This window comes from Theobroma umbraticum, unplaced genomic scaffold, assembly GCF_002168275.2.
Source record: "Theobroma umbraticum cultivar Fairchild unplaced genomic scaffold, ASM216827v3 scaffold_4.1, whole genome shotgun sequence".
In the NCBI taxonomy this organism is placed as follows: Eukaryota; Viridiplantae; Streptophyta; class Magnoliopsida; order Malvales; family Malvaceae; genus Theobroma; species Theobroma umbraticum.
The window spans coordinates 8,097,331-8,121,591 of record NW_018397258.1 but is presented as its reverse complement, the minus strand read 5'-3'; the positions used below and the strand labels follow the sequence as shown (position 1 = coordinate 8,121,591).

Sequence of the window (24,261 nt, the reverse complement as noted above, 5' to 3'; positions counted from 1 at the left end):
TTGAGATGTTTAAAACCCTCCAAATGCCACCATTTACCCTTTTCGTTTGCCCACTTCCATCAGTTCAATGGTGAATAACTACATATATCTTAGTATAATGTTAGGAATCCACAGTTCAGCTTTGGGGTGAGATGTTTTATATTTAAAAAATGATTTATGGGTAAAATTTGGATGGACTTGGTGTGGTATTTGGAGTGAATGAGGATGCTGCATGCGGCATGCATGGTATGGATACTAATTTTCATGTGTGAAGAATATCTCTCAAATTGATAGTCTAGTGCTACAGAATTTGGCGTCTTATGCCACATACATGATAGCTGAGGGCACTGGTTTTTCATGTGTCCATCCAAAGGAAGAAAAACATCCCTCTTGTGTCATTTTCAACTCTGATTTTTCCTTTGAACAACAACACTATGGTAAAAACACTTGTCAGCTATTGCTCTTTGTTGCAGTTGGTATTTTGCCGAATGCAGCCCTTAATAAAAAATTTGTTGACAGAGATAAAAAAAAGAGCAACCTCCATGGTTGATGATTCTAACATTATGCAACAGAAATCATTATTAAAGGGCAAAATCATTATTGATGTGCTCAAGATTCCTGCCCACATTCATTTCTTATTGTCTCAAAAGCAATCAGATGATTTGTATAACCATTCATATTAAAGTTTTCTTTTATTCTTTCCTTCTTTTATTTATTATACTGAAGCAGAAACCATATTCATTATTCAACGAACTGTGCAAAGAAAAACAAGGCAACCCCTGCCTTTATAAGGGTACAATTACATGATTCTTTCTTTCTTTTATTTTTTCAATCCAAAAAGAGAAAAGATAAAATGCCAGTTTTGCAGGAAAAGAAAATGGGAGAATTTTCTTGGCGTTGATAAAAGCAGATGAGGATAAAGAGAAAAAGAGAGCACCCAATTGGATTGGAAAGAGCTTAAGCCTCATTGTGCCCATTCATTACACATTGATGTTGTGCAAACAAAGACAACTTTCTTGTCTTTTGCTGCCTTAATTATAACAGCCTGCCCCATTTTCCTCCCATTGCCAGCTAAGTGCATTTCCTAAAGATGAACAAGAATCCAATCCCCTCTTTCAGTGGCATAAGTAGCATCATGTCTCTCCCCATTTCATCTATCTAAGACAAGGGCTAACAGTACAACCAAAAGCATGCAGCTGCATCATTAACTGCCCTTTTCTTTTTGAAGAAATTTAGCTTGCAAACCTCCAAAAGTAGGTTGATCGCCAAGCGAAATAACCTGCCTAGGAAAGTTTCAACCAATGAAGTTGAGGCCCTACCAGTCGTCTAGTAAATGAAGTTTTGGTGGAGATCTGTGATTATGGTTATAAATACGAAAGATAATGTTAGGGGAAATGACTGACAAGTCAATTCACCTAGGCTACTGGTTTGGTTATACCTAAAAGTTCAAAGGGGCTGTGCGATGAACCAAATGCTGAAACACTGACTCTTTTTCACTGGTTTGACGTGTTCTTTTTTCAAAAACACATGCTTGCTAATCTCTCATTGCCTCAAGTCAAAGAACATCATATCCGATTACGTTACTCTTTTTCTTGATCTTACAATTTAGATAACAAAATATATTATTATTATTATTATTTGCAACCATATTTGCCGTACACGCCATGTTGCCAGTCTTCAAAGGACAGATGTATCAGCAATTGTGTTCCCCATATGGGGGATGGAAGTATGGAGAAAAAGTTAAAGACTTTGAAGGACTCGAGTCTAATCAGATAGCCCTACTTTGAAGCTAGCTTTTTCACTCTTTTGGACCGATTTCCAGGCATCATTTAGTACTTTCTCAATCGAAATATTCATACTAAAGCTTTACTGACAAAACTCACTTACCTTCTCCTAATCCAAATCTTAAAAGTGTCGGTCACAGACTCACAGAGTCAATCCTGTATAAATGAATAAATGAATATGTTTACAAGTTTTCTACTTTGAGAGTAAATGGTTCTGGGGTTCTCGTCGCCTGCGTGATTTTTAATGAAGTTGAACTTATATGTACGATTTTTGTAAAGTATAATACATTTTATCTTAATTAGAATAACTGAAAAACCTACTTACTTCAAATTTTATTAAAAAATAAATAAGTTTTGATAGTGAAAAACAATTGAGGAAAATGTGATGCTTCTCTCAGTCTAGCAGAATGAAACTTGAATGAAGTTTTTACCATGGCAAGGACCAGCCAGAAGCTGGGCAAGCCATGTGCTAGTTATACCATCAGGTTCAGGCAAAAAAGATGGAAAGGGTGTTTGATGCTGTATGGTGGGCTCCCTTAGTGCTTCCGCTTTAAGACTAAGATGACAACTGTACCGGTCCGGACTCATTTAAAGCTTCGAGTACAATTAGCCAACTCCGTGGCCAGCTTACTGAGGAACTAGACCCAGAGGAGGCAACAAGTATCCGCCTCGTATCTCTTGACTTGTCGATTTTCTGATCATCATATTTTCAGCTGGACCATTCAATCAGAAGAAATCTTAACATAAGACATTCTAATTTATAAATTAATGTATACATGGGGTGTGTTCATTCTTTCTGAGCAAGAAATGGTCATTAATTAAAAGCTCTTTTTCTTTCTTGTTCTCTTGGAAGAGAAAGGTTTTTAGCAATCAAATTTCAATTCTAGTAAAGGGGTAACATACATATTTCAAAACACACCCAAAGAGGAACTTGTCAGGGAATCACAGGTAAGTCAGCCTCAAGTTACAAATCTCAAATCATATGAAGTTTCCCGGAATGCTTCGGATTATATAGTTTACTAAATAATGCTATTCTGAGTACATGGGCAGAATCGTTAAACGGGAAACACGACCGGAATTCAATATACTGGTATATATGATTATTCCAATTATGTACAACGAAAGAAGGGTCTAATTTCATTTACAATAAACTTGATAATGTAACACAAAACTTATCAATCTGCCATACATTAATCCCGGATCCATTATTGGATTTCCGCCCGTCACACAGCATAGAGCCTTATAACTTGATCTATCTTACCTCGGCAAACAGGGCAAAGACCCTTTTTGGCCTTTATCTCATTTAAACAAGACATGCAACCAGCCATATGACCACAGGGGATGCATGCACCTTCAATTGGAGCTTCCCAACATATTATACATGAGGAAGAACCACCTTGTTCTTTAACATCATTTGCAGTGGCTCCATAACCTGTTGTCACTGACACAGGCAAATCAGCTGGATTGGGATCAATTGAAGGATAATGAATCGTTTCTTCATCTAAAGCATCCTTGGGAATTGGTGGAGCAGATGGAGCTGAAGAGTCGGTAACATAGATTGCACTTGTTTGGACAAGAGGGGAAGGATCTGCGAGGTTTTGGACATGATGACTTTGTTCACCAGTTGGCCTAGAATCAGCCACGCCCCAGTCATTGTAGTCTTTTTTTGTTGGTCCATCCATCCATCCACTGTGATCCCCAAGGGTTTGGACCTGATGACTTTGCTTGCCAGCTGGCCTAGAATCGGACACACCCCAGCCATTGTAGTCTTTTCTTGTTGGTCCATCCATCCATCCGGTATTACTTAACGCTGAATGTGCCTGTCCAACAGCAGGACTGCATCCATTATATCTTTCAATATGTGCAGAATTCTCCCAACCATTAGCATGAATTGCCCCAGATCTCTGGTTATTATCCAGTTCTGCAGGTTCAGCAGCAGTCTGATGTGCAGTTGCTGCACTGGAATTTTGGGCATCAAGAACCGTTGCAGAAGGGATTACCTAGCATGTTACGCAAGATGCTTAGTGCATGTTATTTAATGCATTTTATCAAACAAAATGAAGCCAAGTAATACTGTTTGTGATACATAAAGACCAACTTTCCAAACTAATCCAACATGACAAATGAGTTATTAACCAAAATAATCAACATCCCAATGGACTAATCACAGAAAATTCATGAAGACAAAGTGCACTCAGTTGACTAACTTGACCAGTGAACAAATCAAAGATGCTAAATCAGACACCAGACCTTTGAAGCAATCCTTTTTAACAGAACCAAATGACTAGGCATAAACACATCTTTCATTACAACTTCAATTACATAGCCTCCATGACTTTAAGGGCAGCATTCAAAACAATTTATACCAAAATGCTGCCCAGAAAAATAATTAACTCATATTTTCCAGTCATTGCTGTTGGCATTTTAACTCAAGCAGAAGCCTATCACTCTAGTTAAGATAATCAGACAAATGAGAGCCCCATACAATTACAATAAAGCACTGATCCTAGTTTCACAAGAATGTCTTGTGATGAAATTTACCTGAAATATTCAATACCTATGTTAGTATTCAAACACACCTTTTTGAAGTTACAGTGTAACACAAATAAACCCCTTAAAAGATAAAGCATCTGACTTCCATTTCTAAAGCTGATATATACACCCATCTCCATTGCATCTGCTCAGCTAAGATTTCTGCTTTTTGTAACAAATTAAATTTCTGAAGACACCATATATTATCACCTCTCTGAAGATTGATCATGCATGTATTTAGTTTCTTTTTTGCAAAAAATTAGACTGTGAATTACAGCAAGATGATACGGAATCAACTAAACGTATAGATCCCTGAACATGTACCTGAGGAATTCCTTTGCATGCACTATATAACCATTGAAGCTGCTGTTTGTCCCCCTCATTTCCAGATGAAAGCTTGTATCGAGTTTCTAATAAATAAAAATGAAATGAGTAAGAAGGTTCAAACACCCAGAAATTCAACATATGAAAAGACTGTTGGTGAACACAAAGGGGAAATGACAAAGTTAATGTCTATTCTATTTAATCATTACATTTACAACCGCCTCCATAGTTAAATTGTTGAGTATTTTGATTTAACTAAAATTCAAAATCTTGCGTTCTATGTTTGCTTGATTTCTCTACATTTTTTTTTTCTCCTTGTTGTTTCTTGAGCAATGTTACAATAAGTGGTATTAAAGCCTCAGGTTTGGTGAATCAACATTTCACAAAAGATGTCCAAAGTTACTAGTTATATGAGTGTCTAAATTAAGAAGTTTGATTGGAAGATCAGTTTTAATACAGTGACAAAGAAGGATGAAAGATATCCTTGTGCAGCAAGGCTTGATGCACCCCTTGCTAGAGAAGGCAAAAGGCGACAAGCTGATATAAAAAGGATGTTGAATGGGTAGAGTTAAAGGCATAATGTGTTAGCGTTATTTGGTTTTGCATCAAGGATAACATTTTTAATCATGTTATTAATAAGTAATCCCCTTCAAAGTTGTGGGTGAAGTTGAAAAAGATTTATTTGGCGAAAATCTTTTGAACAAGTTGTAGTTTAGGAAAAATTGTATCTCTTAAAGATGGAAGAGAGCGAAGACTTAATGCACGTATGAACAAGTTCAACATGATCATTGATCAATTGAAGAAGGTTGATGTGAAGGTGGATGAAGAGGAGAAAAATTATTATTCCTTGCACCACTTGCTAACTCCTATGAGGTATTTATAGAATCTCTAATTTGTGGCAAACATACAATAACATTAGAACAAGCACAAGCAATGTTGATATCCCATGAAGCCTGAAAGGAAAATAAGGAAGAGGTTAGAAATTTAATTAACTCACATTGGTAGTTAAGAGTCAAAAGAACAAGTCAACCAACAAAGGATCTAAAAGGTGACAAGTTTAGATCCGACTATGTTCAATGCTTTTGATGCAAAGGGTATAAGCATATTTGATGGGATTGTCTTATGAAAGCTAATGAGGGAAATTGGAACAAAAGCAAGCGTGCTCTCATTGCCAATAATGATTATGATATAATCCTCACGACTTTTGAAGGTTATGCAAATTCAAAAGATGATTGGTATCTTGGTTCTTCTTGTGTCACTCACATATGCTCCTAAAACAATTACATTGATTCGTTTTAAGAAGAATTTGACTTTGAGTGATAAGTCAATTGTGAATGTTAAGGGTTTGGGACTTGTAAAAATCAAAATGCTTGATAGGATTGTGCAATCTTTGGTGGTGTGGCCTATGTCTCATGGCTGTGTAGAAATCTAATATTACTGAGCCTTTTAAACTCAGGTATGGATACTCTGCCAATGGTGGAGTGGTAAAAGTCACACAAGACAACATGGTCCTCATGAGAGAGAATTTGCACAATGATTTTTATCATCCAAAGTCTAAGACTTTGAAAGAATGCGAACAGTCCATAAGCGATGGTAGCTACTAAAACAGGTGTCATCTACCAAAAGGTGATGCAAGGTTTCCATGGAATAGATGATTAAGAGATGACGAAAAATCTTACCAATTTTGGTGAATTGGAGGGGTCGTGAAGGTCCTAATTCGAAGTCAATAAGTGTCATTGACTTGATGGTCACATATCTACACTGGTTGTTAGCGAAATCAAGCATTGGATCATGCTTGATTCGCTATGTGTAGTTAAGGTAATTTTGAAGGCCAAAGGTTAAGAAAGTCTTGTACTTGGAGAGTTCAAAATGTTGGAAAGTCAATGAATCATGGAGTTGCAATTGATTGCAACAAGTCGAAGAAGTTTGCAGAGTTTAAATTGAAGTAAAAAGAGGAGATCATTAAGTTTTTTGGTTTGACTAAAATTTAAAATCTTTTTTGACTAATTGGTATACAATATTACTTATTGTATGTTTTAAGCTTCTTATTCTATATCGAGTCTTAATCTTATTCTACTTTTGATTCTTTATTATAGAAGTGGTTTTTTAGGCTCTGCAAGCTGTTTAGTGTTTTGAGAGCTCTAGAGAGAGAAACACTCTGTCTTTTACTCTAGGTGGAGCTAGAGTATGTCTGAGTGAGTGTTCTTGCGAGGCTATTAAGAGTATGTGTACAAGGGGTCTAGCGAGATTTTATTGTATTTTAATTTCTCAATAGTAGAAGAACTATTTCACTTTGTAGATGTAGACAAGTGGCCAAATCACATAAATTTTTTTGTTTGCTGTTTACTTGACTTCTCAACGTCTTTGTTTCCTTGTTACTTGAGCAATTTCACAACATAAACAATTCACCAATCATAGAAAACTTCCAAAGCTGCCATGTCAATTTGGACAAGTTAAATACACAATGGTGGAGTTTGCCTCATCTTATTGATATGCAGGACAGAACAATGGTATGATAAAAGAGAACAAACACAAAGTCATAAATCCGAACTCAAGCATTTAATCAACCATTTCTATATTAATGATTTATATAGAAATCATGAAATATCAAAGCTAATCAGAATACCACAATTATGAGGCAAGCATGATGGTGGATCTTTACTGATGTGCAAAGGTCACATGCAACAGCCAAAAGAATGAACAACCATTCAATTAATAAGAACCCCCCAATCCAGTGCCTAAGGGCAGTAAAGAACAAGAGGAACCATAACATCCCTAAAAGTATTCTTAATCATGGTCAACTACTTATCTACCAAAATGACAATGGGATCACTTACTTGTCAGGGAAAAAAATAACCACAAAGAAAAATGGGTTCAGTTCTAGGAAGTTACTGGTTTGATCAACTATGGCCAGTGATGGATCTGATTGATGAAATTTGGGCTCTTCAATTTTGGCCTTCCAAAGAGCAATCACTATGTGAGGCTGGGCATCCTGCTCATATCAAGAACCACTTTGAAATACTAATAAGTAGATGGAGATATGAAATATAAATATATAAATTATAAAAAATCAATATCTTTGAACTGAAGCTACAAACTTGAAGTCCCTGCAACACAACTTATTATGAAACTAGTAAACAAAATCCACCAATTAGCAGCCACTTAATTTGGGTGGTACATTGGAGGTAAACCATATATAGTTTTTCCCCCAAAGGGGATGTGTGCTTTACATCCCAAGATTACTAACGGAAGCATCTAAAGCAAGCAGACTGATGTATGACATCTGCCCTTCTCCCATGCAAACAAGTAACTTAAGAAACACTGTCAACGTTTATAGTAAAAATCATGCCTATTCCCCAAAAAAGCAAACTTAAAAGAAAAACCAAAGGGGGTTATGCAGTGGCTATAGTAACTTCTCTCTCACAAATTATTTATAGAACAATCCTAAAGGTCATTCAACAATATTTCCCAGGGGTCTAGGGCGAAGGCCAATCAGTATAGAAATTTAAAAGCATTGCATCAGAAGCAAGTTGGCCTAACCTGCAAAGTGGAATAAATAGCAAGCTCAAATCTGGGAGGTTTCACAGGATTACCAGAACCACAAGGGATAACGGCAACCCAGCTGCAAGAATGCACCCTGATCAGCAGACAATTAATGCACTACAAGGAATTTGAACAATTAATTGTATAAAAATTTTGTAATGTGCATCAGTTATGTTCTAGCCATTCAATGAACTTGATTATGTAGAAAAGATATCAAGAAAAATGATATACATAGGCAGTAAATGTACATTGTACGAACATTTTTCTTGATAACAACTGAGGAGCAAATCCACCAAGAAAGCCTGGACCACGAAACTCCCGCAACCATCCACAGAAACAGCAAATATGATTCTGGATAGAAGAACATATGCATGAAGCTTTGGATAACAATCTGCAATAGCAAGGAAGAATTTTGATAAATTACACTCATATCTCTCAAACATACCTCAATTGCACGGACAACATTTGTACATCCCTTGATTCTCGCAACCTCAAGTGGAGTATGACAATCATCATTCCTCAATAAAGCATTTGCTGAAAACATTAATGTCAAACAAGAGCTCATTATGCATGTAGCAAATACCAAACCAGATCATAGTTCCCACCCTCTCCTCTCTCATTTTCCAAGAGTTAAGCAAATAGCATCTCAAACAGTACCGTATAGGAAGACATACCGCCATGAGAAAGAAGCAGCTTAACAGTTTGCTCCAGGCCTCTTTTTGCAGCATGATGTAATGGAGTCCCTGCATTACGTCCTGCCAACATTTGCAGGTTAATTAAGGAAGCAGAGTTAACACAAGATATTATTTATTACACAGAACAAAATTAAAATTTTTGCCGATTAATGCACCCGGTTTTAAATGTTGTAAGCATGAATTGAGACTGCCTTCACTGTGCAACACGATATATAACTTGTCCAAAGAGTTACCATTTATTTAAAAACGAATTACTTGGGGCAAATTATACAACCTAGTGAAACCTACCAGGGCGGTAAGCATTGACATTGGCACCCATTTCAATGAGAGTTTTGACCACATGTATTAGTTCAGGATTCATGCATGCCACAATGAGGGGAGTCTTTCCATCTCTGTCAATCCACTACATCACAAAAACAACTCAGATGGCAACTTTCATTCTACAAAACACACAAATAAGTAAGTATCAACCGTAAATGATCAAATTACTTCTTTCCCTTCTTTTCTGTTTTTCCGGAAACAATAAAAGACACCCAGTGTCCAACATATCCAATTAACACAAGCCGAACTCCAAATTTATTCCCTAAAGCCCAGTGCTGTATTGAATTTCCATCACATTTACCTTAGAAAGCTACATGAAATCAGGGAAATAATTAGTTAGGTGTATGCACCTCAACGGCAGCACCTTCTCTGCAAAAAGCTTTAATAGCATCCACGTTTCCAGCACTTGCAGCCTGATAAAGCAACTCGTCTTTGGATTGCTGTTGGCCCATCGTATCAAGTTTCTGACCCATCAACGAGATTTTAACAAAATGAAGATAACCCACAATTTTTTTCAAGCAAAAAAGTGAACTATAGAAAGGCACGGAATTTTAGAGCTACGCTTTAGCTCCTACAAAACAACAATCAGCGATCGGGCTTTTTTTTTTTGGGGGGGGAGGGGGTGGGGTGTGGTGGTGGGTGGGTCTTGTTGGGGGAAGAGGGGGGGGGGGGTGTTGGAGGTGGGGGTGTGTGTGGAGAGGTGGGGTTTCCCTTTTCGTGTGAGTCAATGAGAAGCTATCAGTACGAAGCCCCGAAGAAACAAATGTAGAAGAGTCTGGGTGGAAAACGATTTCTGAGAGGAAACTTCTGAAAATCTTGTTATTTTGTGTTTTATTAATTTGAGGACACTGAGAAACAGAGTTGAGGGGAGACTTTTGTCAGATTAATGGGTAGTGATATGGTGAGGAATGCTCACCACAAAGGAGCCACGTAGACCTTCATGGGATTTCAGACACTTTCTCCCAGTACAATGGATGCTGTTGTTTTCTTTTTTTCGAGCTGATCAAAATCCGTACTATTACGAGTACTAGACATTAGATATTTTACGAGATATAATTTTCATTTTACATTATATAAAGTTTTTACTTTTAACGAGTTTAGCTGAACAGGCAATTACAATTACTGAGAATCACCGGAGTAGAGTCCCATTGAGTGTCTAAGCAAAATTACTTTTTAGTCACCCGGATGTTCAAGCGTGTTTAGTACATAAGAAACAGGAGATTGACTTCTCGAAAAGACTTTCAAAACATTGCACAAGCGTAACTCACAGAACTATATCTAAACATCCATAACTTGTCAGCCTCTTGGAAGGATTTCTTGGCATGTAATACATTTAAACATACACATGAAGTACTAATGAAAACCAAAAAGTGCATCTCAACTATCAAAATGCAGGTGATCTTTCCCCCATCACTAATTAGACGAGCTACTACTAAGCAACTCCACCAAATCGCCCTTCTTCATCTTGGAGAATCCCTTCAAACCACGAGACTTTGCAAGTGCCCTGAGTTCTGGTAGCTTCAATGCACTCAAATCCTCATGTCCAATCTGCTGTTCCCTGTCCTCCTCATCAACATCAGAAGATTCATCCTCTGACAACTCATCCAATGCATCAGGATCTTGATAAATTGACTCAGGTTCCAGCTCTGGCTCAGTTTCAGAGTCTAAATCCTCCTCCAATTCAGGCACTTGATCAGGAGCAGGAGGTGACTTGGCTGAACTCAAATTTCTCTTCCCATCTGAATCTACTTGTCCAACAGAATTGACAGTCTCCTCACTGGAATAAACTGGCTGATATTTCATTTGTGGGACAGGTGACCTCCTTCGGAAATGTGATGCTGGTCTGCTTAAAGTAGGGGCATAAGGTTCTTTGGACACACTCCTCACTCTATCATTTGAATCAAAGAAGCTGGAGCCTTTATCTTCATTGGAAGATCCATTCACTTCTGGCTGATCCAAACTTAGGTCTCTGCTACTGCCAATGCTGTTTTTTCTCTTGCCTTGTTCAACTGAGTGTTTCCTCAATAGCTTCAGGAGAGAATCAACTGTTTCACTCTCTTTACCTTTTCCCTGCAAGGCTTCAGTTTTTTTCTCTTCTTTAGCCACAGCTCTTTCTCGAAGTTGAGCTTGGACCTTCCTGAAAAGCTCCACGATCTCCTTCTCTCTTGGACCTGGGACTGCAGTGGCTTGGAATTTTGTGGAACCGGAGAGGGAGAGTAATGGCCCATTTTTTGAAGATAACATTTCAGATTCATCCATACTTTCAAAGTTCTCTCTGTCTTCATTTTGCCTATTCCTCCCTCGAAAACCATGCCTTTGCCTTGAGAAGTCTGGGTTTCTCCTGTGACCACTAGAACCTGCTCTGCACACAAAAGATATTCCCTTGGAACCGCATTTCAAAGATCTGATTTTCACCTGTGAACAAATTCTGTGGTCTCTATGTGAAGAGCAAGGAGATAGAGTCACTGCTCTTCCAGAAATACCAGAACAGGAGAGATATCTACATTCTGTTGTTCCATAACCTACAAGAAAATCAGTACCATTTAAGGAAAAAAAATTAAAAAATAATAAAAACATAATTTAAGAAGCAAGACTATTTTGAGCCTATTTCTTTACCCTGTGACACACTTGCCCAAAAATCCAAATGACCTAAACCAATTAATAACACACACCAACAATCTAGCCCACTAGATACCTTATATAAATCCCATAACCAACATCAATCTTCACAAAGTTGCAATAATGCAATCACTTTAAACAGGAAAAATGAAATTGAACTTTCTCTGGAAACAAATCTAAGCATGCTTGTTAAACTAATCTTGTCAGACAGTTTCTTAGATAAGCAACCAATAAAAAGAATGAAAAGCACCAAAAGTAACCAACTCTTTCGTGAGCAGATGCTCAGAAATATAACAAAGGTCTACTTGTGCTATGTAGACAATATAAAATAAAAACTTCAATGTTAGCTAAAGGCTTATTTTCCAACAGGCCGTGCATTGTTTTAAAGGCTGTGCACATTACATTGTCCTCAACTTTCAGCTCTATGACTCCAAGCACGCTTTATGTTTCATTAACTAATGCTGATAATAAAAGCTTACTGCATTATCTTTTCTTCTGCTTCAAAAAAACCATACAAAAACCACCAATCAGCCATTACCAACTTAGCTGCTTTTGCTAATACCAAATCACTGCTGCCACTCCACCAATCCTCTACACCCAACACTACCACTGTGACAAATTCAAGATCATTTACCCCTATGTCACCAGAGGAAGAATGCTGTGAAACCAGCAAATCAAGACATGAGTGTCTCCTTCTTTGGCTAATCATAAATGGAAATTACTAATTGGGGATGCTAAAATCAAATGCATAATTCAATAATTTTTCTTCTCCCAGGAATGCAATTAAAAACTTAGAAAAAAACAAAACCATAACTCAATTCAGCAACCTCCCAAAGAACAAGAATATAGACCTAAACAAATTTAATAAGTCGAACTTAGTCATCTTTAAACCAATTCAGAGAACCCAGCATAAACACTCAAGATAATCTAAGAATTATATTAATAACGGTTAAGCAGAATTAAAGAAAAAATGGGCAAGCTGAGATAAGTTAAAAGAAAGCAATGAAAAGTACGAAAACCCCAAAGCGAAGCTCTGCTCAATAAAAAATAAAAAACCCATTAGAGGCCTCGACCTCGAAAGAGCAAACATTTCCTTTCATTTCATTTCTCACGGTTTCTTGGAACCAAACAGAAAGGAAAGGCCCCAAGAGAAAACAAGGAAGAGAAATTTACCAGGAATGTTTTTGGAAACGAGATGAAGTGCATGCGACATGAGTTGGAGAGTAGTGCTGCAGGTTCAAAAGAGAGCGTTGTAGCAGTTGTGCATTCTCCTGGGAGGGTTTTTGGGTTTTTAACTGAGGTTTTCACTGTTTGCTATAAATTATATAGGCCATTGATAAGGGACTTGCTCGATAATTGTCATTTGTTCATGGGCAAATAGTGGATTAAGGGATTGAGGGTTGGTCTCGAGGCCCGAAACTGGGCCGAATCAGGCCTCAAAAATGTACCTCTGAAAAAGGGCGAAGGAATGAGGACTGCCTCCCTTGTCCTGCATGCTCAAAAGCTTAAAATATCGTATCTTATTGCATTCTTTCTAATAATAGAAGAATGAATAAAATCTTAACCTTTAAAATTTATAAATTATTCATAAAAACATCACTTTTACTTATTATTTTATATCTACATGTTATGTGACAATGTAATCATATCTTCTCTTCATCTGTCATGATATATCAACATCACATAACATAAAATAATAAATAATATTTTAATAAAATAACAATTAATCAATTATAAATCATAAAAATTTATTTAATTTAAAATAAAAATATAAAAAATTTTAATTAAACTTAATAATAAAATTTTCTAAATAATGCACAAAAAACTATTTATATTATACCGATTATTTTTGTATCAGACTTTCTTCTCTACTTTTTTATTTTCCTCTTCTGTCAAGGTAAATCAGACATCAAAAGAGTGCTCCAACCTTAGAACCTGAACAAATGAAGATAAGTCAGGACTCAACAGCCAGCCACCAGATATAAAGATGCTCCATCTTCTTTCCTTTTTTCCAAACAGTGTAGCTAAGCTACTCTCAAATTACAGACCGTTCAAAGGCAATTGTTCAATACAATTGAAATCAAAATTCGACACAGGCTGCCTATCAAGTTCGGAATAAACAACCCAATTGCAAGCACTTCTTAAGGACAAACAGCCGCCCCCATCACATGAACCTAAATACTTCCATCTTTTATTGTACCATTTTTTTCTCCTTTCTTAACTTGCATGCTAAACTAAAGAGACACCCGCAGAGGAAAAGGGGCAATAACAACAATAGATACACGCTTAAACGAGTCAGCATCAAGTGTGGCCAGTTTATGCTTTGTGATTTTTTGCCATTTCATCGACATCCAGCTCTATTTCCAACACTGGAGAATCCTGTCGCATGCTGAAATGACTGTTACAGGAACATACAAGTTTCAGCAATCAACAAAATGTCACCTTTTGTAAAACAAAAATGGTGTGAGATAACTATATCCCAGCTACCTGTTCTGCACAGGACCATGATCAACAGCTGTCCGCAGACAATATATAACTCGGCCAACAATGTCTGTCATGGGAACTGGACCATAAAACCGACTGTCCTTTGCTTCCTATCATCTCAAAAGGAGAAAATAAAAACAATAAAAAATGGAGAAAATGGATCAGGTACTACCAAAGCCATATAAATGGTTGAATAAGTTCTTCGTTAATCATGCAAAACAGGTTCAAAGAACTTAGGTCACAATAGCAAAGCGACATGCATGTAATAACTAATAAGCAGACTTCTAGAATCAAGATCACAAACTGGATGGCTGTTATCAAATTCACCTTTCCATCTCTCTAAGTATTGAGCTTTCAGGCACAGAAAGTTGCTTCTCCAGAACTTTTTAGTGATAATGGTTAGATCTCTTCCAGAAATCCACTATATAGCCTAGATAAAATAAATGGAGGATGTTCAAGCTAAAATTCCTTCTCTAGCCAACTTATACAGCCACCACAAGGGGGTCTGCCAAAATTCCAGCTCTCCCAGAGTGGTAAAGAACACCGTTTTCAGTTTTCTCAAATCTAAATGATGCCTACTGATTTGTATAAGCATAGCAACTAAAACTTTTATCAATTGTAACATTTACTAATATTTTATACCTTGGGCTTCAATTTTTCATTGTCAGCCAGCACCCAGCACTGGTCCTTTTCAAGAACAAATGGCTCATCTTTCTCATTAGTAGACACCATTTCATATCCTTCAATGGCAGCCAATCTTCTGACCAGATAGTTATCTGAACTATCAGGGTCCTTCAAGACAACAACATCTCCAACAAAAACTCGACTGTTCAGAAGTTATGCATAAAGTTAGAAAACCTTGAAATCATATTCAAAACAGAAGAGTAAATATGAAAGATATATTGCACAGAAGAGGCAGGGGAGAAAACGGACCATAAGAAGATTCTGCTTCAATAACAGTGATCGAACCATGACTCAAGAATGAGAATGCCATGTCAGCTAGCTTTATACTTCAAGTTATCTTCACACATATGTACATAGAGCTATATATACAGATTTGTTTATTTGCATACATATTTAGAAGTAATGATGGATTGAGTAGCTGAACCGAAGAAAGTACTTGGCCTTGCAACCCAATTGTTAATTTTATAACATGGCTTGTACATACACAATTAGATAAAGCCCGGGAACTGATGTTCAAAATGAGTGATATAAAATTATAAATTGAACTTAAAAATGAACAGCAAAACATTTAAAACAGGTCAGCTCCACAAATGTCTACATGCACAGATTCTTAGATGATTGAAGTGGGTTCATCATCAATTTGTAATGGACCAGCTCAAACCAGAGTAAAGAAACCATAAGTTTATTTTTCAGGTGTTGTAGGAACTTGCACATTTAAATTTTCACAGTGAAGTGAATCTTTGAAAAACTATACCAAGAATAACAACAAAAAGTTGCACCATTTGAAAAGATAAAAACCCTTCATTCCAACAAAACAACAAAATAAATTCTTCTTTGAGAAAAAAAAAAGGAGTAGTATTACGTTGGGTCTGCAGCTGCAATCTTCCGAACAAGAAGAGTACCCCCTTGTGCTCCGATAGTAGGGGCCATGGCCTCTCCTTTATTCCAGTGTAAATAAGTCAACTTTCCCTGAAATACATTTTTCCAAACTGCATCGTGTACTTCCCAGTCACTGATTTGACCTCTCTTATAGCTCTGTTTCACATCAAGGTTCCTGTTAGGAAAAGAAAGCTAACAAAAACCTATCCATAATTCTGCATTTCAGAAGCATTAAAATTTATTTAGCAGAACAAACTGGAAGCAAGAACCAACCATACAAGCTATCTATGTATTTCAAAAGATCCATTATCTACAGAAGTACCTCTAAATCATAAATTAAGGTACCAACAAAATTATACAGGGTTTTCTTAATGTAATGGAATTTGAAGTTGCCAGCTTATTCTTGAGCTACTAGTAAACTGCTGGTCACAGAAAGAATCCAGTTTTAGCCTCTGGCAAAAGTCACAAGGATGGAACATGTTCTGCTTACATTTGCCCATTGACATAGAAGCCAAGCAATCAGCACGGAGCTTAACTTGGGCCAAAGTTGCCAGATGATATATTTTCTGTAACAAGTTGACCAGAAAAGTTGTAGAATAACAACTCTCATTGCAATTCATAATAAAAGATGAGAACAGAAACTGTAGACTCCCCTCAACGTTAGCCCCGTTCGGATCTCACAAAATAGGAAACAAGGGAAAGAAAAAACAAAAACTTCTAAGTCCTTCCCTTCACTATTTCAGTCCAATGTTGACATGAAAGGTTGACCAAAAGACCTAAAATCACAACCTAAGAGCCTCACTTATTGCCTTCTTGTGGACCAGAAAATTTTCATATCATACAATGAAGCATTTTCAGTTGACTACAAAAGTTAACCCAAAAGGATGTCAGTCTGCTGCAAGATTGGTGCAAGACCTCAAAAAAGAAGAAAGGTCATAAAATCCTTCAAAGGGGAAAAGTGATGTTTGCAAACTCGTAAAAGAAGCAGTTACTATCATAGCAAGCCAGTTAGATTGTTTTACAAATGGGTACTTCCTCGTTTTTATATCAATGACCCTTGGAAGATAGATCGACATGCCTTGAAGAAGAATTTGATTCCATGCTTACTAAATCTTTAAGCAGAAATGGGATATGTAAGGAGCACTAAGCAATGTCCATGTAATTTTCATTTATGCTAAGATGCCCAAAGTGGTTCCCAAATAAATGTTTGCCCTGTTCCTGAGGCATGTCACTCGCATAATACAACAAATGCACCTACTATTTACTTTATTCAACTCAAAAGTATATGCAATTGTAAATGGAAAATTTGCTCCCCGTAGATGATACAAATAAAAAGAATAAAAAATCATTGCTCTGACTTATCTTTTGCTGGGGAACAACAATCAGATTTATTTCTCCACCTGCTGCCTAAATTATACTACTAGTTACTATATGAAATATATGATCTTCCACCTTTTGTCAAACCCTACATTGGTGGACTTAGGCTTCAAAAATCATACTAACATCAAGACTATAATGCAAGGGGATGCATTCTACCATTGGCCCTAGTGAAACCTAGCTTCAAACACTGATTTTAACATTCTATCTAGGAAACCAGTTTCAAGTAAACCATTTCCCTATCAATATCAAAATCAATCAATCAATACATATAATAAAAACTGAGTTGCTATCATTATACTCAAGGAATTTTTGCACACTTTCTACGAATTTCACTACATGCAACAATTTGCTTGGTAATTTTGAAAATATACGACCATAGGACTTCATTGAAAATAGAGGTTAAAAACACAAGATGGGATTCAGAAGTCAGAACCATTCCAGTATCAAGATGAAACTACCGACTCTCAAAACCCTTCATAGCAACAATTTAAGAATCAAAAAGCTCATGCATCAAAAGAACAAAATGAAAACATTAGAAAACTACCCAAATCACCAAAAAAGTTTCCACCTTTACCCCAATAAAACAAAACTCAAATTCCGCTCACGAAATCAACAGAACCGACGAAATGAACCATACCCAATACTCCAAAATCATAACTTCTCCACATATTCATAAAAAGGATCTAAGATAACCAAATTCGAAATAAAAAGCTAAAGTGAGACTAAATGGGAAGAGATAAGATAAAGAAGAAGTGACCTTCCAGCTGAGAGAGACGGAGTACTCGAGCTTGCGAGCTATGTATCGAAACCACGTCGACAAAGAAACCATTGCCGAGTTTTACCCAAACTGTTTTGTTCGTTCTTTCTATTCTTTAGATTTGCAGGTGAGGAGGCTTTTTTGTTAAACCCCCGTGATGTTTTTCTTTTTTCTTATTTTTCCTTGTTTATTTTGATGCGGAAAGAAGTTTTCTTTTTCCAGTACTAGAATTCGCCCGTGGTCGAGGTATTGAAGATAAAAAGTACATACAAAAATATTTTTACATTTTTTTCTCTAAATTATAAGAGTATATCATAATTATTTATAATTGTATATATTTACTTCCACATTTTTGAGAAAAATTGAATATTCATGAACGAAATTAAGATGATAATTTGCTCTTCAATTTATCATGCTCGGCATAAATAAAAAACGTAAAGTCGTGTTTATGATTATACTTTCATTCCTACTCACTTAATAGAAAGTTAATATTCATGAATAAAATTAAAATCATGATTTGCTGCTGTGTTTGTGCAGGTCTTTATGTGTATTCAAAAGTTAACGTTATAATGTTAAATTTATCATGCTATTTGTAAACAAAAAATATAAGGCAGTGTTTATAATCCTGTACATTCATTAGCACTTCGTTTACAAAATGTTTGCTCCCATGAACAAAATCAAGATAATGATTTGATGCGGTGGTTTTGTAGATCGTTGTGTATATATAAAAGTTAACATGATGGTGTTCATAATGCTGCCTGTCAACAAATATATATATGGTAGCATTGGACATAATTATGAGTCAAATTTTAGAGTTTCTTAATATTAAGGGATGGGTGAAGACTTTTCGATGAGGTTGTTCTTTGATGATTGGATTGTTTTGAAAGATCTTCTGTGTGAGGAAAAGAAGAAATAAAAAGTTACGTTTGGTAATGAGTGGATTAGCTAAAGTATTCAGATGAATGAGATAATAATATTAGGTAAAAAATAAAAAAAGCAATCCTACTACCAAAACAAAATAAACATCAGTCAATTATACATTTAAGTAATATTTGATACTTTACAATATAATATAATTATAGAAAAAATAACATTGTACTGTTTAATATATAAGTAAAGTAATAATTAAACTACAAAGAAGAAAACATTGTAGTGTTTTGTTTACAAGTACTTTATTGAGAATGTAATGTCAATTTTTAAAATTATCTTTATTTATTAAATACAAGTTTAATATACTTATATTTTTTTATTATTAATTTTAATATAATACCATCTCTTAAATATTTTTTTAATATCATATTTTTTACTTGGGTAAAATATTTTTTATCTTTAAATATAGTATATAATGTCTGTTACAAGATGAATATCTATATTTTTTTAATAAAATAATATATACACAATAAAAAGACTTATAAGTTAATATAAAAAAATATTAAATATAAAATTTATTATTAAAACACATAGTAAAAACATATCAGTAATTATAATGCGAACATATAAAACATCTTTATGCTAAAGTTATACTAAAACATAGCAACAAATTATTAAAAAATTTCATTTTTGGATATTTTTGTTATCAATCAAATGATCAATTCCTCTTTTAAGATGGATTAAAAAATCAACAACATTTTGATGCGTTATATCAACTTGGCTATAATTAAAATCATCTTAAACAAAAATTGTTTTGATATATGTATATATATATATATATATTTCCTTTTTTAAGTTTTCGATAATGTTTTATAAAGTTTAGCATACAACAAATATGTGATCAATGGTTTTTCATGTCATATTGTTGATAGGCATTTTCTATATTTCTTTTATTTAAACTATTTTTATCTTTTTTTTATATATTTTTACTATTTATCTACTTCTTATATTTAAAAGTATTCATTCACTCTTTATGGTTAAAATTATTTATTTATTTTTAATAATTTAAAAGCATCTATCCACTTTTAATATGGTAAAAGTCTTTATCCATTACTAGTGGGTTAAAAGTATTCTTATTATTAGAATCAACACAAGTGTAACCATCACAATTACAATAATTATTGTAATCTTTTTCACATTTATAATCATAATTATTAAATAATATCGCATTAATTTTAAAAAATGAACTAAGGGAATGGATGGGGTTCATGATTTTTCATTAATAGTTCATTATTTTGCTTAACCACAAAAAACATGAAATTCAAAATAAAATATATTTTTAAATTACCCAAAGTATAGTATTTTTCACTTATTACAAAATAGATGTTACATAAAGTCAATTTTATATATTTAATTTAAAATGTCTTATACAAAATCCTATAATATTAAAGATAGATTTACATATATAGAGTATAATCAATTTGAAATTCAAAACAAAAAAATAATGTACAAATTGTTGGAAGAGATTTCTTGATTTGACTAACATGTTGACTAAAACATCCTTGGTTGACAATATTCAAACAAAGAAATCATGTATGTATAAATGGTTAGTGCTCTTCTTCCCTGTTCGATTTTTTTTAAAAAAATTTATATAATAAAAGTTTTAAAATTAATAAAAAGTAAAATTATCTTTTTATATAATAATAATTTTTAACCTTTGGCTAGAGACGTAATTCATTGTACATGAATTCTTTATTTAGACTAAAATACCCTTGGAAAGCACATGCCATGGGATGGTTAGTTGACAAATGAGAGCACATTAGTTGACCGTGTTGTTTGAGGAAAAAAAGAAAAAAGAAGAGAAAATGTATTTTAATTTTTTTTATATTTCTATTAATGATGTTTGTATTTTTGAGTTTCATTGTGTATTATAAAAACTAATAAATTTACAAGAATTTTAATTAAAATTTTAAAAAATCCGAATATTTTTATCTAATAAATAAACATCCATAATTAGATTTGAATATTAGATATTCAATAGTGATACTCATTCCTACCCGAAGTTGAAATGTGTACTAAACTTGCTATCCAAAGCCCATCCCAAATCCAAACGTAAACACTCATAGCCTATACTTGGAAATATTCACTTAAAAATCCTTTATCATCCCTATTAGATTTCGACTAACATGTATTTTTTGAAGCACTAGATAGTTTTCGTAGTAGCACGTTAACCCAAAACGGAAAACACACGCGCCCGGGTACGAGTACGACGCATTTGAATGGGACCCATCCCTCGGGTCCACGAGCCACGGGGTTGCTAAACCAGCCACGCGTATCTCAGGCTTGGACCATTCTCCTCATCCTCATCTGTCATCTATAACTCTCTCTCTCCCTCTCTACTGTCGCTCCTCCAACGAACTGTCAAAGAAAAAGGGACCAATTCGTATTCAAACCCAGAGCCTCGATTTGTCTCTCTTTTACCATAGCTCAGCTCAGGTTCGTTAACTTGTTTGCTTTGTTTCATTTATTTTCTTATGATTTTTCTGCTTATTGTTTTTGTTTGTGCTATGATCTCTATTTACCCACTTTTTGCTACTATATTTTTGCTCTTGGCTTTGCTAGCAAACGCTCATGCTTTATTTGGGTAAATCTTAAGGGATTGAATTTCTTGCACTGAGGTTTTTTCTTTTTTTTTTTTCCCATTTAGCTTGAATTGGAGATTTGATTTCATCAGTAAAGAAAACAAGGAGGCTATGGATAAAATGAAACTGGCTCAATGGGGCGAGAGATTGAAAACGGGTGGAGCTCAAATGGGTAGAATGTTTAGTGGTAGAATGAAGGAAATTCTACAAGGCCCCACACCCGAATCAAAAATGGTCGATGAGGCTACATTAGAGACCTTAGAAGAACCCAACTGGGGAATGAACATGAGGGTATGTGCTATGATCAATAGTGAAGAGTTTAATGGGACCGAAATTGTTAGGGCCATAAAAAAGAAGATATCTGGAAAAAATGTTGTCAGCCAAAGGTTGAGTCTTGATTTGTTGGAAGCTTGTACAATGAATTGTGAGAAGGTAGCTTCCGAGGTGGCTTCGGAGAAACTGTTGGAAGAGATGGTTAAGATGATTGAGAATCCACATACGGATCATGGGAATAGAGAAAGGGCTTTGCAGTTGATTCGTGCCTGGGGGCAGTCTGAGGATCTTGCTTATCTGCCTGTGTTTCACCAAACTTATATGGTAAATATTTCCACCTTGATTCATGTTCTTTCATGTGCTGATGTTGTGGTTCAGCTCTACATAGTTTTATTAGTACTTTGATGACAATCACCGGGCAATGGCATTTATAGTTTCATTATTGCTTCATATAAATAAAATCTGTCAATCTGCTAAACTTTAATTATGGCTGAAGAAATTCTCTGGATGAAATGTTTAGTATGACGAAATTTAGTATAGCTCTTGTTATTTCAAGTCCTGTATACACCTTTCCATTATTGTGCTCTGGTGTTAAAATGCAGACAAGTTTTTAGGCGGCAAGACTTTGGCTAGCACTAATACCACTTTGCTATGATAAATTATATACACATAACACACCTTTTGTTCTTCCCCTCCTTTTCCTGTCACTAATACCCCTCCCATTTCAATTGTCATGTCATAGAATTAAAATAATTAGGAGAATGAGTACCTGTGGCTACAAGGTTTTTCTCCTTTGTTCTAAGTTCAGCCAGGGGTTCACTCAGTGTTCTCAAAATATGCTGGAATTAAAACGTTGAAAATGCCAACTTGCAGGTTTGATTTGCTCAAGCCAACTATTGAAGCTTCTAAGTCACCTTTGACTCTGTTATCATTCATTATCTTCCCCTTACTCTTATATCCAATGTTTTGATCCTTCACAATCCATTTTAACAATAAAAATATGTATTTATTGGAGAATTTGTGACAATAATGTGACCCTACAAAATGTGGTTTTGTTTCCTTTTTTTTTTCTGATATTTAATTTTTGTTAAATAACCATATAGTCTATCAATTGCCAATTTGTTCCCTTCTGGATGCTGTCATACTTTTCTTACCTACACCAATTGCATGCAGTCTATCATGCATTCAGCTTTTTGCTTACTTTTTCTCTTATTTTGACATAAAGCAGAGCTTGAAGGGAAGAAGTTCACACCTGCCAGTGGATGACGGGAACTCACCCTTGCACTATACCTTGGAGTCTTACATGGAGGAGCCATTGCCTCCCCCTGAAAATTATCCTGTCAATAACGCAGGATTGCATGTTAGTGATCATAGTACTTTTGCCTATAATAATGGGAGTCTATCAGTGGAACAAAAGAAGGAACTTTTTGAAGTAACTCGGAACAGTCTTGAGGTGCTCACTAGCATGTTGAATACAGACACACAGCCAAAGCCAACAAAGGTAATTCTTCTGCTTCTAGCAGGAAAGCAGGATTTAACTGTGTGCTTTGTAGTTTGTAGACCGTGCTGCTACTCAACATTATTCCTGATATTATATGGGACGATAGCATAATATTGTAACTCCCACTGGAGATTTTTTTTTTCCCATATTTTACCTGCTCTTTGATCTCTTTGGCATGCCAGGAAACTGAAATGCTACTGCACATTAGTTATTATTATATTTTTCAAATGCTATTTGTTAATGGCATCATGAAGCTTTTTGTTCTTCCAATGTGATATTGGCATGATATCATCCAGGTTAGTAGGAATGGATTAAATGCATTCTCCCAGAATGTGACAACCCCCTTTAAAATTGGAATGATAAATCGAAGGAAAAAGTGGACATGGAAAACTGAAGAACTCAGAAAAGTTCTTGTGTGATTGCAGGACGAGCTGACAGAGAGCATGTTGGAGAAGTGCAAGCAGTCACAGCCAGTCATTGAGATGATCATAGAGAGCACTACTGATGATGAAGGAACTCTGTTTGAGGCACTGAATCTAAATGATGAGCTTCAACAGGTCATCTCCAAATTCGAGGAACTGGAAGCTGGTTCGAAGCCTGGAAACACTGGCACCACTGAGGCTAATGTCTCTGCTCCAGTTGAGACCCATAACAAACCTGTGATAGGTGGTTCCTCCTGGACCCATGACGAAACCAGGATGGGTGCATTCCCCAAAGTAGATAGTAGTAGTACTGAATGCAGCGGTGATAAGAAAACATTGAACGAGAAGTGAGAGGGGCTTGCTAGGTGTAATTTTCCCTTGGTCATCTTGTGTTGGTAGAACTTTATGGTTGGGTTATTGCAATTACGAGTGAGTAAGATTCTCAAGCCGATTGGCTGAATATTAGTTGATAGCGTTATGTAATTATAGGACTAGGAGTGTATGACGTGAATTTAATCTCTCTATCAAAATTCAAAACCTCCTGTCTCTCTTAATGCAAACGGACTCTTAAT

The 24,261-nt window shown here is 35.4% G+C and overlaps 4 protein-coding genes across 6 annotated transcripts; 1 reads left to right on the top strand and 3 right to left on the bottom strand.

Annotated features, from left to right (window-relative positions):
• Nucleotides 1-2,778: 2,778 nt before the first annotated feature.
• LOC110413642 (putative E3 ubiquitin-protein ligase XBAT35) lies at nt 2,779-9,789 on the bottom strand. Of its 2 annotated transcripts, none has more exons than XM_021424535.2 (9): nt 9,529-9,789; nt 9,146-9,260; nt 8,837-8,917; nt 8,608-8,696; nt 8,422-8,513; nt 8,160-8,241; nt 7,512-7,611; nt 4,620-4,705; nt 2,779-3,763 (listed from the first exon to the last, which is right to left on the bottom strand). In XM_021424535.2, the coding sequence occupies exons 1-9, from the start codon at nt 9,649-9,651 to the stop codon at nt 2,987-2,989; spliced, it is 1,545 nt and encodes a 514-aa protein (XP_021280210.1). In that variant the 5' UTR covers nt 9,652-9,789; the 3' UTR covers nt 2,779-2,986. The 2 variants fall into 2 exon arrangements, with proteins under 2 accessions (XP_021280210.1, XP_021280211.1); XM_021424536.2 differs by having other exon boundaries at nt 2,780-3,763; nt 9,480-9,619.
• A 653-nt stretch (nt 9,790-10,442) lies between these two features.
• RHON1 (Rho termination factor) lies at nt 10,443-13,116 on the bottom strand. Its single transcript, XM_021424707.2, has 2 exons — nt 12,971-13,116; nt 10,443-11,700 (listed from the first exon to the last, which is right to left on the bottom strand). Exons 1-2 carry the CDS (start codon nt 13,008-13,010, stop codon nt 10,592-10,594), a joined length of 1,149 nt encoding a protein of 382 aa, XP_021280382.1. The 5' UTR covers nt 13,011-13,116; the 3' UTR covers nt 10,443-10,591.
• Nucleotides 13,117-13,774: 658 nt separating this feature from the next.
• Nucleotides 13,775-18,197, bottom strand: LOC110413670 (mitochondrial ATP-independent inner membrane protease subunit 2-like). The gene is made up of 5 exons (XM_021424581.1): nt 17,982-18,197; nt 15,828-16,000; nt 14,924-15,107; nt 14,285-14,391; nt 13,775-14,195 (listed from the first exon to the last, which is right to left on the bottom strand). The coding sequence occupies exons 1-5, from the start codon at nt 18,051-18,053 to the stop codon at nt 14,114-14,116; spliced, it is 618 nt and encodes a 205-aa protein (XP_021280256.1). The 5' UTR covers nt 18,054-18,197; the 3' UTR covers nt 13,775-14,113.
• A 2,990-nt stretch (nt 18,198-21,187) lies between these two features.
• On the top strand, nt 21,188-24,233 carry LOC110414474 (ENTH/VHS/GAT family protein). Of its 2 annotated transcripts, none has more exons than XM_021425683.1 (4): nt 21,188-21,347; nt 21,559-22,090; nt 22,995-23,267; nt 23,693-24,233. In XM_021425683.1, exons 2-4 carry the CDS (start codon nt 21,605-21,607, stop codon nt 24,038-24,040), a joined length of 1,107 nt encoding a protein of 368 aa, XP_021281358.1. In that variant the 5' UTR covers nt 21,188-21,347; nt 21,559-21,604; the 3' UTR covers nt 24,041-24,233. The 2 variants fall into 2 exon arrangements, with proteins under 2 accessions (XP_021281358.1, XP_021281357.1); XM_021425682.1 differs by having other exon boundaries at nt 22,992-23,267.
• Nucleotides 24,234-24,261: the final 28 nt, after the last annotated feature.

Coding starts and splice junctions, on each gene's coding strand:
- LOC110413642 (XM_021424535.2), bottom strand. CDS start 9,651: ATGGGTCAGAAACTTGATACGATGGGCCAACAGCAATCCAAAGACGAG. Junction 8,514..8,607: donor ATGTTGTCCGTGCAATTGAG/GTATGTTTGAGA, acceptor TCTTCTATCCAG/AATCATATTTGCTGTTTCTG. Junction 3,764..4,619: donor CATGCAAAGGAATTCCTCAG/GTACATGTTCAG, acceptor GTAACATGCTAG/GTAATCCCTTCTGCAACGGT.
- RHON1 (XM_021424707.2), bottom strand. CDS start 13,010: ATGTCGCATGCACTTCATCTCGTTTCCAAAAACATTCCTG. Junction 11,701..12,970: donor CGTTTCCAAAAACATTCCTG/GTAAATTTCTCT, acceptor ATTTTCTTGTAG/GTTATGGAACAACAGAATGT.
- LOC110413670 (XM_021424581.1), bottom strand. CDS start 18,053: ATGGTTTCTTTGTCGACGTGGTTTCGATACATAGCTCGCAAGCTCGAG. Junction 16,001..17,981: donor CCGTCTCTCTCAGCTGGAAG/GTCACTTCTTCT, acceptor GATGTGAAACAG/AGCTATAAGAGAGGTCAAAT. Junction 14,196..14,284: donor CATGGTCCTGTGCAGAACAG/GTAGCTGGGATA, acceptor TTCCTGTAACAG/TCATTTCAGCATGCGACAGG.
- LOC110414474 (XM_021425682.1), top strand. CDS start 21,605: ATGGATAAAATGAAACTGGCTCAATGGGGCGAGAGATTGAAAACGGGT. Junction 22,091..22,991: donor TGTTTCACCAAACTTATATG/GTAAATATTTCC, acceptor TTTGACATAAAG/CAGAGCTTGAAGGGAAGAAG. Junction 23,268..23,692: donor CACAGCCAAAGCCAACAAAG/GTAATTCTTCTG, acceptor GTGTGATTGCAG/GACGAGCTGACAGAGAGCAT.